General features: G+C 38.9%; 2 protein-coding genes across 2 annotated transcripts in view; both read left to right on the forward strand.

Moving 5' to 3' along the window:
- Positions 1–15,457, forward strand: part of ift172 (intraflagellar transport 172) — a 119,497-nt gene extending 104,040 nt beyond the window's left edge. The window contains exons 45-48 of the mRNA XM_039748938.1: positions 3,344–3,442; positions 8,477–8,630; positions 9,383–9,474; positions 13,813–15,457. Coding sequence (XP_039604872.1) covers positions 3,344–3,442; positions 8,477–8,630; positions 9,383–9,474; positions 13,813–13,902 — 435 coding nt within the window. The 3' untranslated portion in view covers positions 13,903–15,457. The remainder of the gene's footprint in view (positions 1–3,343; positions 3,443–8,476; positions 8,631–9,382; positions 9,475–13,812) is intronic.
- Positions 10,885–11,895, forward strand: LOC120526071. The gene is made up of 2 exons (XM_039748939.1): positions 10,885–11,349; positions 11,401–11,895. The coding sequence occupies exons 1-2, from the start codon at positions 10,995–10,997 to the stop codon at positions 11,742–11,744; spliced, it is 699 nt and encodes a 232-aa protein (XP_039604873.1). The 5' UTR covers positions 10,885–10,994; the 3' UTR covers positions 11,745–11,895.
- Positions 15,458–18,259: the final 2,802 nt, after the last annotated feature.

The raw sequence follows: 18,259 nt of genomic DNA on the forward strand, positions 1-18,259 counted from the left end.
GACCATGCTCGGATTTGGAGGTGCTGATTCTCATCCCAGCCGCTTCACACTCAGCTGCGAACCGATCCAGAGAGAGCTGAAGATCACGGCCTAAAGAAGCAAACAGGACAACATCATCTGCAAAAGCAGTGACCCAATCCTGAGTCCACCAAACCGACCCCTTCAACACCCTGGCTGCGCCTAGAAATTCTGTCCATAAAAGTTATGAACAGAATCGGTGACAAAGGGCAGCCCTGGCGGAGTCCAACTCTCACTGGAAGCGGGCTCGACTTACTGCGGCAATGCGGACCAAGCTCTGACACGGTTGTACAGAGACCGAACAGCTCTTATCAGGGGTCCGGTACCCCATACTCCCGAGCACCCCCACAGGATTCCCGAGGGACACGGTCGAATGCCTTTTCCAAGTCCACAAAACACATGTAGACCGGTCGGGCAAACTCCCATGCACCCTCCAGGACTCTGCTAAGGGTGAAGAGCTGGTCCACTGTTCGCGACCAGGACGAAAACCACACTGTTCCTCCTGAATCCGAGGTTCACTATCCGACGGACCCTCCTCTCCAGAACCCCGAATAGACTTTTCCAGGGAGGCTGAGGAGTGTGATCCCTCTATAGTTGGAACACACCCTCCGTCCCCTTTTAAAGAGGGGACCACCACCCCGGTCTGCCAATCCAGAGGCACTGTCCCGATGTCCATGCGATGTTGCAGAGGCGTGTCAACCAAGACAGTCCTACAACATCCAGAGCCTTAAGGAACTCGGTATCTCATCCACCCGGGGCCCTGCCACCAAGGAGTTTTTGACCACCTCGGTGACTTCAGTCCCAGAGATGGGAGAGCCCACCTCAGAGTCCCCAGGCTCTGCTTCCTCATTGGAAGGCATGTTAGTGGGATTGAGGAGGTCTTGAAGTACTCCTCCCACCGACCCTAGCGAAGTCGAGGTCAGCAGCGCACCATCCCACCATATACGGTGTTGACACTGCACTGCTTCCCCTCCTGAGACGCCGGACGGTGGACCAGAATCTCCTCGAAGCCGTCCAAAGTCGTTCTCCATGGCCTCCAAACTCCTCCCATGCCCGAGTTTTGCCTCAGCAACAACGAAGCAGCGTTCGCTTGGCCTGCCGGTACCTATCAGCTGCCTCCAGAGACCCACAGGACAAAAAGTCCTATAGGACTCCTTCTTCAGCTTGACGGCATCCCTCACGCGGTGTCCACCAACGGGTTCGGGATTGCCGCCACGACAGGCACCGACCACCTTGCGGCCACAGCTCCGTCAGCCGCCTCAACAATAGAGGCACGGAACATGGCCCATTCGACTCAATGTCCCCACCTCCCTCGGGGCGTGGTTGAAGTTCTGCGGAGGTGGGAGTTGAAGCTACTTCTGACAGGGGACTCTGCCAGCCGTTCCCAGCAGACCCTCACAACACGTTTGGGCCTACCAGGTCTGACCGGCATCTTCCCCACCATGAAGCCAACTCACCACCAGGTGGTGATCAGTTGACAGCTCCCCCTCTCTTCACCCGAGTGTCCAAGACATATGGCGCAAGTCCGACACGACCACAAAGTCGATCATCGACCTGAGGCCTAGGGTGTCCTGGTGCCAAGTGCACATATGAACACCCTTATGCTTGAACATGGTGTTCGTTATGGACAATCCATGACGAGCACAGAAGTCCAATAACAAAACACCCTCGGGTTCAGATCGGGGCCATTCCTCCCAATCACGCCCTTCCAGGTCTCACTGTCATTGCCCGTGAGCATTGAAGTCTCCCAGCAAAACGAGGGAATCCCAGAAGGTATGCCCTCTAGCAACCCCTCAGAGACTCCAAAAGGGTGGATACTCCAAACTGCTGTTGGCATACGCACAAACAACAGTCAGGACCCTTCCCCCACCCGGCGGAGGGAGGCCACCCTCGTCCACGGGGTAAACCCCAATGCACAGGCTCCAGTGGGGGCAATAAGTATGCCCACACCTGCTCGGCCTCTCACGGGGCAACTCCAGAGTGGTAGAGAGTCCAGCCCCTCTCAAGAAGATTGGTTCCAGAGTCCAAGCTGTGCGTCGAGGGGAGGCCGACTATATCTAGCGGAACCTCTGACCTGCGCACTAGCTCAGGCTCCTTCCCCTTCAGAGAGGTGACATTCCCGTCCCAAGAGCCAGTTTCTGTAGCCGAGGATCAGACCGCCAAGGTCCCCGCCTTCGCCACCACCCAACTCACACTGCACCCAACCTCCTTGGCCCCTCCCATAGGTGGTGAGCCCATGAGGAAGAGGACCCACGTTACCTCTTCGGGCTGTGCCCGGCCGAGCCCCATGGGTGCAGGCCCGGCCACCAGGCGTTCGCCATCGAGCCCCACCTCCAGGCCTGGCTCCAGAGGGGGGCCCCGGTGACCCGCGTCCGGGCAAGGGAAAACGTTGTCCAAAGGTTTTGCTCATCATTGGAGGTTTGTTGAACCGCTCTTTGTCTCATCCCTCACCTAGGACCAGTTTGCCTTGGGTGGCCCTACCAGGGGCATAAAGCCCCGGACAACATAGCTCCTAGGATCATTGGGACACGCAAACCCCTCCACCACGATAAGGTGACGGTTCAAGGAGGAGTCTGATAAGATTTTGATTAACAATGTGACGTTTAGAACTTTATGGGGACTGGTTATGCGCAAAAGAAATACATACTGCTACATAAATAATTAACTTTCTTATACATTTACAAATTACCGAATTTTCTAACTGTGAAAGAGTACAGGTAGCTACTATAGAACAAGAGGCAAGAAGCTGTAACAGGATTGGTGATTGAATCCCAAGTTATTCTAGGCTGGCAAAAATAATCTTTCTTAAACCAAAATGGGATTGTGTGCAAGTCACACGGATGTGCTTTTAACACTCATGGGTCTCTTCTGACAACTTTACTTTGTAATTGGAGGGGTGCATTCTTCATCAGGTTGAAGACAGACTCAGAGTTGCTCTTCTTGGCCATAGTCCTCCTGGTAGTTGAAGGAGATGTCAAGCAAGTCGTGGTGCAACCTTAAAAATCTTGCCATGTGTCTTCCCTAAATCAGCCCTCCTAAGAATTGTGACATGCTTTTACATACTCATAAGAAACTATGTAAAGTGGTGTGCTAAATTACAATTAAAAAAAGACTTTTTAACAGTTAAAAAGTACTGTTATCAATAAATCATAACCTTTTTATGCTGTCAACTAACATTTGTCCTTTTTATGTTGATGATGAGCAAATGAAGGTGAGTGCATGTCAGTATTCTTAAACATTCATTTTGTTTCTTCAACTGTAAATCACTAGTTATGATTTCCATGTGTTGCCTAACTACAAAATGTATTTATTTTTTATTTTGTAGGGGATAGAAGAAGGTAATCTGCTTGCTCTTGATCATTCAGATTATCAGGATACTGATATTCCGTTTGAGGTTCCAGTTCCTTCAAAGCAGCATATCTCAGTAAGAAATTTTATTTTCAGTATATTTAATAATTTCCTTATATTTGCTTTTTAGGCACTATTACTGACAGTATGTTTTCAGTAACCCTTTCAATATGTTTTTATCAAACCCATTACCATGGCATTATGGTAACTGGGTTAATCTGTGATTATTTTTTTTTTAAAGTGGCTGCAAGGGCTCAAAATGACCACCAGGTGGCAGCTGAGACTTAGAGTAATTTTCCTTTTTGACATTAAGTAATACAAATGAAGATACTGTACTGCTTTTTTTACTATTTGTCAGAAAGTCAAGTGAATTGTATCCTGGATTTTTTTATTTCCTGAAAATACTGTAGTTTATTTTATGCATTAAAGAAATTTAGCTTTATTTATTTACATAAGCTTGCATCGGGACAAATTTAAGTTATGTAAATATATATTTGTGTTATTTAGTACACCATTTATTTCATTTATTTTTTGTTTAATTTGCAAGTTGATTTCAATTAACTACTTAGTGATGCTTAATTTTCTTTATTTTCAGAAACTTTTAAATTGCAGGACTTATCTTATTTAGCTATATTCCTCCCCGTAACATTGTGAAAACAAAAGTGAAGCCTCAAATTTAATGTGGTCAGAAGATTTGATATCTGAATTTCAGCAGCCATGATAATGTTAGTTACACAAATTACATTTGTAACAGGTTATTTCTATTCTTAAAATAAGCAAATAGAATTCATTTCATTACTTTCAAGAATGTAGAAGCAATGCATTCTGTTATGCAAGCACAAAAACAAATTTAAATACAAAAAGACATGCCTCTGTACTGAGGATATATCAAACTAACAAATATTGTAGCATTCTATATCTGTTTTAACTCCTGATATAATGATATATACAGTTTTTATATATGACACAATCATGCAATTGTTACTATGAGTAACTGTTGAGAAAGTTGATGACTTGAAAATGAAAAATGTTTCAAAATGTAGTGGTGCCAATACTTAATGATCATTTGCTTTCGGCTCAGATGGATGTTGAGGAAAAGTAACTGTGCAGGATAGGTGAAGTCTTTAATAATACTGTTTGCCATTTTAAGGTAGTGTGTGTTATATATGGCTTGGAGAGGAGGGAGCTGTGAGGGAGCAGTAATATTGTGGGCCACCTTCGCCTCTTTATGCAGTGCTTTGCAGCCCTGGCCTGAGCTGGTGCCAAACCAGGATTTTATGGAACCAGTGAGAATGGGCTTCTCTGTGCACCTGTAGAAATTTAGGTTGCTTAGATGGAGACAGCCAGGTAGTCAGCAGATGTCTAAGGGAGTAAAGGTATCGGTGAGCCTTCTTTATTATAGCCAAGATTTGTTGTGCCCATTTCAAGTCAGTGACTATCTCCACAGCATCTGCTCCTATGTAGATGAAATGAATTGTGCCCAATTCAGTTCATCATTGATAGTCATTCCCAGAAATGTAAAGCTTCTCCCAACATTTCCTCTTATGGCTGCCTTCATGGGTTTACTGATCAGCTTCGACTGTTACAGAAAGCAAATCTCTTCTCTGTAAGCGGACCCATCATTGTTGGTAATCACTTCTACAATGGTAGTGTTGTTAGCAAATTTAATGGTGAAATTGGGTGGTATTAAGTCCTAAGTCTAGGAGTTTTCTAATCAGCCTTGGTGATACAATAGTGCTGAGCTATAGTCTAATAATAGTACTCTAACATAACAGTTATTGTCCAAGTGTGATGGGATGGTATTAATGTAAGGGGTATGGCATCCTTAGTAGATCATGTACTGGTATATGCAGTTGGGAATGTGATTGTGGCCTTACACTCTCCACTGGGTACTACAGGTTAGTCACTCTATCTTTGTTGTTGTCTTTTTTTTTCAATTTGTTTTAACACTGCAGTCAATAAAATAATGAAGATGTGAATCCTTTTGTGTTTCAACTTCTTCTATCAATTTTATAAACCCTCATTTAAGTATTCTGGCCAACATATATGTTAATCCTTATCTTTTAAAACCTCTGGCTGCCCCCAAAATTAAATGTTAAAGATGTATTCCATACCAAGGTATTAACAATCAGTTTCTCTTTTATTCATTCATTCATTCTTACTTTACTTGACTCATTTCTGTTTGACAGGAGCACAGGGGGCCTGAACATATCTCAAAAGTTAAAAGTGAAGGCAAGAAAACATTTGAATAGTAAGACAATCCATTACCGGGCACACTCACCCTCATGTTGAGGGCAATTAAACTTTACCAATCAAGCTTAATTATTTGTGTTGAAACCATGTAAGGAAATTGTAGTTCAAGGAATAAACATGGTATGAACACAAGGAGAGCACTTCCAACAGAGAATGCACATGCAGTGCTGGGATTGCTCTCCATGACAGAGGGAAGAGCGCAACAGTCTGAGTGAACATTGGAGTAAAGCTGCTGCTGCTCCTCCACATTAAGAAGATCCATTTAACATGGTTTGTATGTAAAACAAGAGTACCACAGAACATGAACAGTGTAGTACTGTTCAAAAAAAGTATAATTAAGTGTAGACACATTATTTGCTAGACAGTCTAAATCTCTCAGTTGGACAAGTAGTGCCTATGAATTCCCCCATAAAGAATATCTCAGAGGTTAGAGAATCCTAATTCCAACAATTTAACCTTCAGCGGGAAATATGGATCGAAAATTAGGTAACACATCCCAGGCTCATTCTTACATGTCAACTGTTATGCTTGGAGAGGACAAAATTGGAACCACCAGTCAACCTAACTAGCATTTCCTGTGGGATGTGCAGAGAAAACAAGTATCCAGAGGCAAACACACACTTGCATGGAGAAAATGTACAGACTCCATATGCACAAAGACTAGAAGCAGGATTTGAACCCAGGACACTGAATCCACAGTGCCACCATACCAGCCAATACATTTATTTTATCATTTTTCATTTTTTCATTTACTATTTAGGTGTCATGAAAATGACATGGTCAAATGTGCCAGGAGCTTCTCTGCAGTGAGATTTGCAAATCCCAGAGATGGTTTCCTTGCATTTATGCAGTATGTTTTCCACAGCTGTGTACTAATTATTGAGTGGTAACACTAATTCCATTTAACATAAATTGAAATCACCTATAATAAGATCGAATGCGCAGAATCATTTGGTTTCCAATTTTTGAAAACTGTCTCATGCACTGTTTACCTTGCAGTTTTCACTTCAATGTAGAGCAGAATGTAAAAGTCTATTTCAACTGAAGAACAGGGAATCTGACACAAAATGGCCCAAAGGTTTAAAGAGCAGTGGGTAAAAAGTTATTATTTTTTTATACAATTACCAAAATCTGAAACTACTGATTGGTTTTTAATGTCTTTTAGAAAACTAATCTGTATGTAACCTAAAAAAATGATGGCAGTGTATCTGTATTTGTGTACATTTATAGAAATTCTTTGCTATTTGGAGCACTGATCAAGTCATAAAATTCAACATAATCTGATATTACTTCCCCAAAATATCCAGCTTCACCTGATGTGAAATCGTAATAGGAGAGTTGGTGGCATGTTGCACGTTAATTAGCACATGCTAGTAAGAACTTCACCGAACTCTGTACGTACAGTATAATCGTAATGATACCATACTTAGGAAAATATCTTTAGATAGACTTCAACTTGTAATTAGTTAAAAAAACACCCACTGATATCTCTATCTTAATGCTAGTTCTTGTGTAAGTATATTTCTAATGTGATGATTTTTCATATCCAGCACCAGTTTCTTTTAAAGCTTTTTCTGCCTTTCTGTTTGAACACAGTTAATGGTACAATAAACAATAAACATCCAGCGAGTGATAATTCTGTGGGTGAAAACACCATGTTAATAAGATATGTTGGAAAATATTGGCCATATTTAATTCAAGTAAACAGGAAGGCCACAAATCATTAAGTAGCTGTTCTTTGCAGCTTGCAGAAAAACACACATAACATTGGACCTTTATTAAGAAATGGATGACGAAGTTACAGTGGATACATGATTAGCAAAGGTGGATGACGGAAGAAGTAAAAAATGTAGTCTAGTCCGAGTTAGAATTTGAGATAGTTAAATCCATCCTGAATTGTGTATAGGTTGGCTGTTGAAATGATGGATGAGGTGCTCTGTGGCTTGCAATGCCTAATGTCACCAGAGCATCCTTTGAATGCCAAGCATACCTTAGCATTGGTGCTAACCATGTGTAACCACCCTAACAACATAGTGCATTCTACCTGAATGTATGCATCATCACAAGCTAGTTCATCAACAATGTGGTTTGCACAGCTCCTAGGTCTCTGTTCAATAGAACATGTTTGAGATGATCTGGAATGGGAGATATATGGCATAAATATGTGGCCAAAAATGTCTGTAGGAATTGCATAGCTCTATTGAGTCAGCATGGACCATAATCCCTAAGGCATGCTTCCAGGAACAGGTTGAGTCTATGCCTCAAAGAATGAAATAATATAACATTCTCCAACTCTTAATCCAATTTAGGGTTGCAGGGAAGCTGGAGTCTGGAGTAGTGTTCGACCCAATGCATGAAGCGATCCTGGATGGGATTCAAAGCTATTATAGGGTTTATTTACGTATGTGTTTACTGTATATGTTATTGTATTGGTCAGTTCCAGATCTGAAAGATGTTCAGGAAATGAAATATGCATTTTAATACTATAGTTATTGCTGGATCAAATGGTATCAGAATCTGAATTTGTAGCAAAAATTATGCACTGAATGTTGCCGTTAGATCTATAGCATCAAGGTCATTCGCAATGAAATCATAATACTGTTTAAATATTATATATGCAAATGCAGAATAACAGCTAGACGATACCCTAAAGGTTTCTTTTAACTGGTTCATTGAGTCATGCAGGTTAGGATTTCTCAGATAACCTTAACCAAATTTTTTTTTTTTTTTAAGATGTTTTGCTTCTAATTATATATCCATCAATTGTAAAACCTGCTTAATCCAGTTGAGGGTTGTATTAAATGCATTTTGGAAGAGGTGCTAAAATTTCTGTCATAACCTGATTTTGTTGTTTCAGGAAGAGAAGCGTGAAGAAATAAGAGACTGGGTGTTGACGGTGTGTATAGATCCAAAAGTGGAACAAGTTCTACCCAAAGATGAAAGAGACACTTATGAAGCATCTTTGGTGGCAGTAAATACTGGTATACGTTCCCTGCCCTGTGTTATTACAGGTAAAAATGCTTGTTTTATTTCAAAGAGATTTTAAGACGGTAAACATTTATATATGAAAATTTTCTTAAATGCATCTTACCCTAATCTGACATATCCCCTTGTAGTTTTTGTGATGTCTCCTATTTTACCAATTGTTAATCAGCCTCTGAAAGAACATGATACTGGCATACTGGACACCACAACTTCAATATGATTTGCTGTCTCCACATTCACTATTAGAATTCCTGTTCACATTTTAGAAAGTTAAAGGAACATTTTCTAGAAAATCGCTGACAACAAAACCAAGCTGAGTAGCTTCTGACTTGGGACATAATATACATTGACATAAAATTTTTAAAGCTGTATAATTTACTGAAAAGAATTGAGTAATGGAAGAGTTTACACATGTTATGTCTTTGTATACCATATACATATCTATGTTGAGAGTATAATTCTGAAGTTCATGTCAACCAAGATTGAAAATGTGAGTCTTTATTGTCGAAAAAAGTTTAGTGAAATGATTTATACTAATTTCAATGATAGGTACTAAATGCCTCATATATGGTGTGTATATATATTATTTGTATATATACAGAAAATATTAGATATCCATCCATTATCCAACCCACTATAGCCTAACTAAAGGGTCACGGGTGACCCGTGCCAGCCCAACACAGATATTAGATATTATATAGTTTATTTTAATTTTATTCAGGATGCATTTACAGCATTTTTTTATTCTTTAAATTTAGTGCTGTTATTATAATCCTAGGATACCCTGTGCTTAGGAACAAAATTGAATTCAAAAGACCAGGGAAAGCAGCAAATAAAGATGAGTGGAATGCATTCCTGATGGCTGTTAAGGTAAGTCTAACTTTGCAGCTACTAATCACAACATGCTTCACTCTGAACGTTTCATATTTTCTGACTTTAATATTGTGTAACTAAAGGATTTGTTTCTTTTTTGATCGCCCTGTGGTTTGCAATATGTAGACCACATATGTTTGTTTTCCTTTATTTTTCTTCATAAACCACTTATGCTATTCAGCCTTGTAGTATTTTTTTATTGCAAGAGTTATATCTCTCTATTATAAAAAGAAATCCTGTCCTGAAAAGCAAAAGCAAGGCTACGATACTTGCTTTTCTCGGAAAACATTTAAAAGACCCGCGAGACGAAAGAGACTACGCGAGCAACAGAGACACAAAGAAGGAAAAAGGACAGCGGCTGTAAAGGCTTTAAAAAGATTGAAGGGCAGCGCGATAGCAGCCCCAACTAACCCCCCCACGAGCGAGCAAGCAGTGTTATACGTCCTGCAAGAAAGAATTTAACCACACCTGGGGCCGTAAATAAAGGGACAAGTATTGTTTTAAGAACGTCATGCAAGACCAGCCAGTGAGCCATCATTTAAAAAATAAACCCACAGACATCTAACCCTAGCAGTTGTTGGATTGAATCTGTCAGACAAGCATCATGCTCTCCCAGCTCTTAAAACGACAAGAGACAAGCAAATGTGCAGCTCACCAACAACAGGAAGACAGCAGATGATGCGACAGCATATCCTTAGCGTACGTTCAGCCGCCCCTCCCTTCACAATGCGAGCAGCGTTATATGTCTGGCGAGGAAGAGATGTAACCACGCACGGGGCCGAAAGTAAAGGACAAGTATTGTTTTTACAAAAATTTTTAAGGTAAAAGTGAAAATAATGCATATGTAACAATTCCCAAGAAAATAACAATCTCTTTAAATTGTGCATTGCCTGCCTAAGGTAAAGTCATCCCTGATGAAGGATCGCAGGAATCGCGGGAAAGAGGTGTCCTTTCATTGGATTAGCATTATTTCAGTTGTGGAATCTCCAAATTGGGGAGGCAGCTTGATGAATGAGGTCTCCAGGACTTAAAACAAATCCAAATCATATTATGTGATATCATCTAATGTGAAATTCTAATCTGCACTTCTAGAATTTTTATTTTTATACTGTATTGAGGATTTTTTCTGTTCTATGTATTGTACTGTATTTTATTGACCCCATTCTTTTTGACACCCAATGCATGCCCAACCTACTTGAAAAGGGGTCTCTCTTTGAACTGTCTTTCCCAAGATTTCTTCGATTTTTTTTTTTCCCTACAAGGGTTTTTTTTTGGGGAGTTTTTTCTGGTCTTCTTAGAGGGTCAAGGCTGGGGGCTGTCAGGAGGCAGGGCCTGTTAAAGCCCTATTGTGGCACTTCTTGTGTGATTTTGGGCTATACAAAAAATAAATTGTATTGTATTTTATATCCGATAAACCAAACATGGGGGTGGGCGAGCAGGGGGCATAGCCCCCTAGTCTCTAAAAAAAGAAAGTCTTCTAAAGACAGCAATTACACACAACACAACACCCTCTTGTAATGGATGTTATAATTTCAAGAAATTATTCAGCAGAAAAGTGTAATATGCCTTTATTATGCCCCACTGTGACTGTGGCTAGGGCTGGGTCATATTATACCTTTCACGATAATACCAGTACAATGTTAGGCAATGATAAGAAAATGAAATATCGCGATAGAATATGGGTAAAACGCGCGTGCTCAGTGCGTTTGTTTTCATACGCACATGGCGAAAATAGCATGGCAGTGACGGAGAATGAGAAGGGCGAAAGCAGATCGTTGAATGAAACAGATGAACCAGAATTGGTTTGTAAAAATGGTGCAACTTCAGTGGTGTGGAACTGGTTTGGTTTTCGCCCGTCAGATACCCAACAAAGTACAATTTTTTGTAGAACATGCAAGCGGGCCGTCGTGGCGAAGGGAGGAAACACCACAAACCTATTTCATCATTTGAAGCAGAAGCACTTGTTGGAGTACAACAAAGCTGTTAAAGCACGTGAAGAGGCGTCCGCTTCAACTAGCGTGGTGGTGAGACCAAAGAAGCTGACTCAACAAACAATCGGCATAGCTTTAAATAGCTGCACGTCTTATGACAAAAGTAAACACCTGTTCCTAGAGTATTTATATGGGTTTCCTAGGAAAAAGAGATGTATGCAATGGAAAATGCAGATTGGACCATTGTACATAGGCAAATATCTGCTCAAGGGTTTATGGGTTTGTCCTTCAAGTAGGGAAGAGGTCAGGTTTCACTTAAAAGGTTATGATGACTAGTCTTCCCAAGCACAATTATCTTTACATCCACCTGTGGTTTCTCGAATTATTCCCCTTTCTGATTCATGCTAATGATGTGTATTCATGTTAGATTGATTTCCAATGTGTCTTAAAATGGCATGATAACCCAACTTAGGTTGTTTCAGTGTAAGACCTACATTATCCATTTTGCCAGGATGGAAACCAAGTTTAGTGAGCTGTTTATTAGCAGCTAAAATGTCTCAGTTTGCCTGACAGGGCGCATCACTGGAATGCAGCTTTGTGTCTTATCTGATAAGGTGATCAATGCCAGACCTTGTAACATCAGCAGGGTTGTCTCCTAGAGGTATGAGCTGGGCACCCAAGTTCTGAATAAATGAGCAACATTGATAGAAAAAACTTTGTACTGGTGGTCAACCAAGAGGATGGGCTTACCTGCACCTAGGAAGCCAAAGGCAAGACCTATATTCTTTCCTTTAAAAACATCAACCACATCCTAAGTAACTGCTCTTCCATTATCAAGCTAAAGCTCAACTTGGCCAAATTTGGTTGCCCATAGCCAGAACTCATAGCTGATATGGTTTGGCTGCAACATTGGTTGAAGCAGTCCTTTTACTCCAAAGGGAAGCTGTGCTGGTTTGGAAGAATAGAATACTTTTCGGTATTGGAGTTTGGATGACATTGGCATTAGTGCAACCTAGCTGAGGAACAGCAAATGTACAAGGAAGAGAGAGAGAGACGTCATACGTTAAGCACGCATTCAGTTTGCTAATGGCAGGGGCTGATTGTTCACCAGCTATTTTGCTAGCTACTGAGGACAATGTAGGTGTTTAAAACCCTCAGAGAGAAAGTGCAGTACAGCCTACAACCAGAAGGTACGACCAAAGGCAAAGAAGTAGAGGAGGTTCTTAACAAAGAAAAATAGTGTGCTGAAAATTCTTTCCAATGTCTGGAAAAAGCCGATTCCAAGAACTATTGATTGTAATTAAATAGATAGGACAAAGCATATTATTATGGTATTATGGTATTGGTGTCACTTTAAGGTAATAACTCTGAAGAGTAAATTCTGGCTATTATGTGTTTCTCAACCTAAATCCAGTAAGAAAGAGCAGAGCGGCATCTCACACACTATAAATAAATTGTATTATTTTATTTATTTCAACAAGCATGTCTGGGTTATTTGTGAATTTAAGTCTTCAACCACGTCCGAACTACAACAGAGAAAGTCAAAGTGCTAAGGTAGACTTTTGCATGATTTGAAGATCTCTTCATATTTCTGGCGTCTCGGCTGGAACATGAAACAGAGATCCTTCACTCAAGTTACATTTTGCTTGGCATTCTTTGTTTGGGGGGGTTGTCTTTGCGATTATTTTACTTAATTACCAGCATTGCTGATAATTAATTATCTGAGTGATCCAACACCCCACACTACATTATTTTAACTATCCTGTGATGTTAAAATTCATTCTGTTCCTACACCTGCCTTGTGTCAGTGCTGTAGTGATAGGTTCTGACCACCAGTAAACATATTTTGGAATAACTGGGTCAAAAACTTATAATTGAGTGTATGTTATATGCTGTAAATAAGGGGATAGATTGTGGTTTCTGCCACTAATTACCACTCACTGTGTGTGGAGTTTCCGTGTTCTTCCCTTTGAGTGGAGGTATACAATTGTGGTTCCCTCTCATATCTCAAAGATGACCATACTTGATAAGCTGGTGAATCAGAATTTGCCTGATGTGAATAAAGAAAGATGTGTCTACCTCCTGTGGAGTGGCATAACATTTACATTTGTTTCCTGCTTTGTGCTTGACACTGCAAGGATAGGCTCTGACTAATGGCATTTTAATTTTGAGAACAAATTTTAGGAAAATTGCTGAAAAGTATAAATTATTTAAAAACAATGAGTTTCTGTCAGTCATTGTCCAACACAGGGTCACAGGGGTCTGCTGGAGCCAATCCCAGCCAGCACAGGGCGCAAGGGCAGTAATGAGTTTATTAAACTCAATTATACTTTTTCATTGTTTTGACCTAGTTTGTGTTGCTAATATTTTTTTCACTTGCATATATTGTGATTTTCATTTACAGACAACTCACAGTCCAGAATGCCAAGATGTTCTGAAGTTTATTGGCCAATGGTGTGGAGGACTTCCCAGTGGTGGCTTCTCATTTCAGTAATACAGCAGTTTAACCAGAAGACGCAATTCTACGCGATGTTTGGCCTACTGTTTAAGTACTTAATTAAATCTTTAACAGTTTGAAGTGCTTCATTTTATGCGTGTTAACTCTGATTTGAATATGGCTGCACAGTGACTATAACATTACAACTATGTTGAAGACAGACATTTAATACAAAAGGTGTTAAAAGCACAATTATTTAAGCAAAGGTTAGGCATTTTATGTTGTGACTTAATTTTCCTTACACTTTGTACAGTTATTTTTATTCACTACACATTTGATTATGTAGTAAACTAGTATGAATTTAAATGTAATGTGGTATCTGTCTCGAGATCTCCTCTCTGACCTCAGCATCCCCAAACAAAGACAGTATTTCAACCAAAAAAATGTTTGTAAACCAGCTCCTCTACATTGTACATGCAACAGTAAATGCCTCTGAGTAATCCTAGGAAAACGGCTGAAGATTCTGAGGATTTGCGCAGGTAACTAATAAACACATTCCATGCTGTCATGTTTAAGAACTAATTTACCAAATAGCATTCATCATTTTTGCAAATGCTGGTGCTGAAATATATAGACATATTTTGGTAAGCATTTGTTAAGAATATTAAACAGCATAAACTTACTTAGAACCTAAAGTACTGCTACTGCTACTCCTAAATGTGGAATATATGACAATTTATAGAAATGTTGCGTATAAGGTAACACAAGGTCAAATTAATATGAATTCACCCAAAATGTAATTATTTTATTTCGGCCAGATTAAATCTACGCTTTATACGCCAGACAGGTCTAGATTAGACATCAAACTTAATCCTAATTGTGATTAAGACTCTAAAGGTGAATCAAATACATTTGGAATTTCATCATAAAAGCATCTTACTAACTAGTTTCACTCAATATAGGTGGTGCCCTTAATGCACATATTGCTCAAATACAGAACAATAGTAAGAAAACATTATTTAAGATTAAATGGTTTTACAAGTTTATGTAGACAATTTATTTTTACATATGGAGAACAGGCTGGCTCCATGACTTGTTCATGGTCACAACTATTTAGCGATTGAACTGCCAACCTGTGATTTAAAGGTCAGTTCCGTGAATTTTAATGTTGATTCATCTTTGAACCAAACTCCAGTAAATAAGACTGGAGCCCAGTTATTGATGTCACAAGACAAGAAGGTACGGCAAGAAGCTGAATCAAGATCTATTATTTTTAACATAGAATCTGTTTTAAATGCATTAACATTTTAAAGCATTGATACACTCATAGCAGAAAACTGCATTCAGAAAAGTTGAAAATTATACGCATATGACTTAAAAGCATGCCACACAGAAAACCCTGATTTCTTTATATTTGCACCATTTGCAAAAAGCTCTTCCCAGGTAAGCTTAAAGTATATTTTAATTATCTACAAGTAATAGATAATTGTTTTTATTGCATTTTTTTATGACTGATTATTTAAACAAATGTATCATCTGCTTTTTTTAAGTATATAAAGTAGTAAGATATTTTATGAGTTTCGGTTTATATAGCACACTCTTATTAGTTATACTGTACTTTGACATTTCTGAACAAATGAACACCTGTAAAACTGCACTTCAGTTTTTGTTTTTTTAAACACTTTAGCCACAGCAATCTTAGGATGCAGTCAGTTTTTTTCATAATTAAATGATTAATAAAGATCACATAACATTAAAACAATAGTAGGCATTATTTAAAAACTACATTGATCTGTGTATCATCATGTGAACAGCTGTCATCTTTGCCCACTTCAAAAGTTTTTCTTTCCCCGCGTACATGTAATATTTACAACTTACAGTACATGGTTATGTATCCAGCGTGGTAAGGTAATTTGCTAGTTTTGCAAGTTTAACATACCCTTATTCATAATATACATAAACTTTGTTATGCGTAAAAAGGACTAATTACATAAAGTTCCAACTATATATTCAACATTCAGTTACCTCCAGCACTATATCCATAATTTGTATTTGTTTTTTGTGAATTGAATTATAAATATATGACTAGGCTAATTGCTAACAATGCAAGTAGATGATCAGAACATGGACTGTAATGGGATGTGCTTGCATGAGCGCAGAATAGCACTTCAAAAATCATTCACACACATGTCTTAATAGCCACATGGTACTTTATAAAAGTTACTATACTTGGGCTGTTTTAGCATTTTCTTCTCATGAAACAAGGCAAATTTAATTTTCACTATCACTAGACCTCTGTTAATCAGTGACTGATTGAAATAATTTGGGGGGGTCTGGTTCTTAGTGCTACTTACAACTTTATAAAAGCCTACAATCAGGAAGACTGAAGAATCAGATGTAAACATGTTTTTGTAATTTCCAGCCATAGCAATGATGCACTAAATCAGTTATCTGAAACCCATTGCTTCACAAAGTGTGCTGAATTGCACTGGGTTTAAGCACAGACTCGCAGCCGTATTATCATGCTTAGCAATTTGTGAAGTTCAGTATTTGTGTCCCTTTTAATGGAACCCTTGGTAATACAGCGCTAGTTAAAGATATCTGTTTAACTCCGCTATGCCATAATATGACCAGCTGTACCATACTGACATCCTAGATAATAACTTTCTAATACTATTGTGTATATCTGTACTTTAAACAGAAACATTTAAAACCCTCCTTAAATGTTGCCCTTGTAAAAAAAAATTTATACTTTTTTTAGTTTTGTTTCTGTGTTTTTTTTATGGTAATGATGTTTTTATTAATATTAAATAATATAATTGAGCATTTGTTTTTAAATATGTATATATTCTAAATTATTTCACACTGATTTTACACACTTGCCTATATGTTGATATTAAAAGAAATATATTAATAGAAAATTGCTGACCATTCTTTATGATTTTGATCAAAAAGAAAACAAGGAGAAGCCAATTTACGGGGTACAGCAAGCCTAATAACAACTTGGTTCTTCATTTGTCCTCATATCAGCGTCATTAAGGTGTTGAAAGTGCAGCAGAGTCATGAAAGCAAATGTCAACTCTACGGTTGTTGCAGATTCCATCTTGAAAATGTGCTCTGATTAGCTTATAACTTCTCACGACTGGATTGAAATGTGGTGACTGGCCAGCCCACTGCTTTGGATTGAATTCGCTTTTACATGTCTGGAATTTTTCTTGGACTATATGAGTTTGCTGTAGCATAGAGAAAGGGGACATTCACAGGCAGGTATGCTGCTTCCATGAAGGGATGCACTTCATCTGCAAGATGCTCCGATACTATAACATTTATACATTAACAATGCACCCTGCACCATTACAACAGCCTCATCGGCCTACAGGTTTTTGTAGTATCCTGCTTCTATAGCATGAACAAGCAGGCCAAGTGCTCTTTTTGAAATTCTCCAGCATCGAGTAGTGTTGTCATTGGACCACTGCACCTTATCACAGCACACATTCTTCTCACAAACTGCTTAAAACATTCATTTTTATCCACTCTCCATTTGAATACTGGTCCTTTACTACCTGATATAAATAAAATACCATTGCACTGGCATACTGTATAATGATATCATCATTTCAACAGACAAACTTAAAAAGTAGCCACTCAGTTTACAAAGAAAATACACATGAGTTGTAGGAAAAAATAAGAACAAAATAAAGCAACATTGGATGTAATGAAATTTTTTATTTGTTTCTTCTTTGCAAAATCAACGTGATTGGTTTGAAACACTGACTTATTAATTATGACAACTCACATAACTGAGATCCCTTGGGTTACTGACATTGTAAAAAAGGCTGCTCGCCAAGGCACATAAAATCCAATGGACAAATTTACTGTCACTCTGTTGAGTTCCTTCCAAAAAACTTTTTATTCTTAAATTGTCGGCATAATTGTCTTATAAATCCCGAGGCTTCTGCATCAAAATTTGGCTGCAGTCAATTCAACTATTGCCCCATTCTTCTCGAAAGTTAATGAAATTAAAAGATCTTTTGTCATCCATACTGCATTTCATTGGTTTTCAGTGGAATAAAACAAAAAGCTATGAAAAGAACGAAGTTCTTGCTTGTTCTTCAAAGACATTCCAAATTGGAACACTTTAGAGGTTATAAGAAATATTTCTATTGGAGTGATATTTCAAGCAGACTAACCCCTTTGAATAAGAATCACATATTTCTTCAATTTTATAAACATTCATCCATCCAATTTAAATGGACAAAAGTACTCACTCAGCTGTTTTGTGTCATTGTGTTTGTCATGCTAAGTATGGAAAAGAGAAGGAAAAGCAGATTATTAGATTTTGGCCAATATCACTGGATGTGACTACATGAGGAGAGGTGACCCATGAGTAAAGAGTAAAATTGTTCAAATGGCA

The sequence above is a fragment of the Polypterus senegalus genome, chromosome 3 (genome assembly GCF_016835505.1).
Source record: "Polypterus senegalus isolate Bchr_013 chromosome 3, ASM1683550v1, whole genome shotgun sequence".
In the NCBI taxonomy this organism is placed as follows: domain Eukaryota; kingdom Metazoa; phylum Chordata; class Cladistia; order Polypteriformes; family Polypteridae; genus Polypterus; species Polypterus senegalus.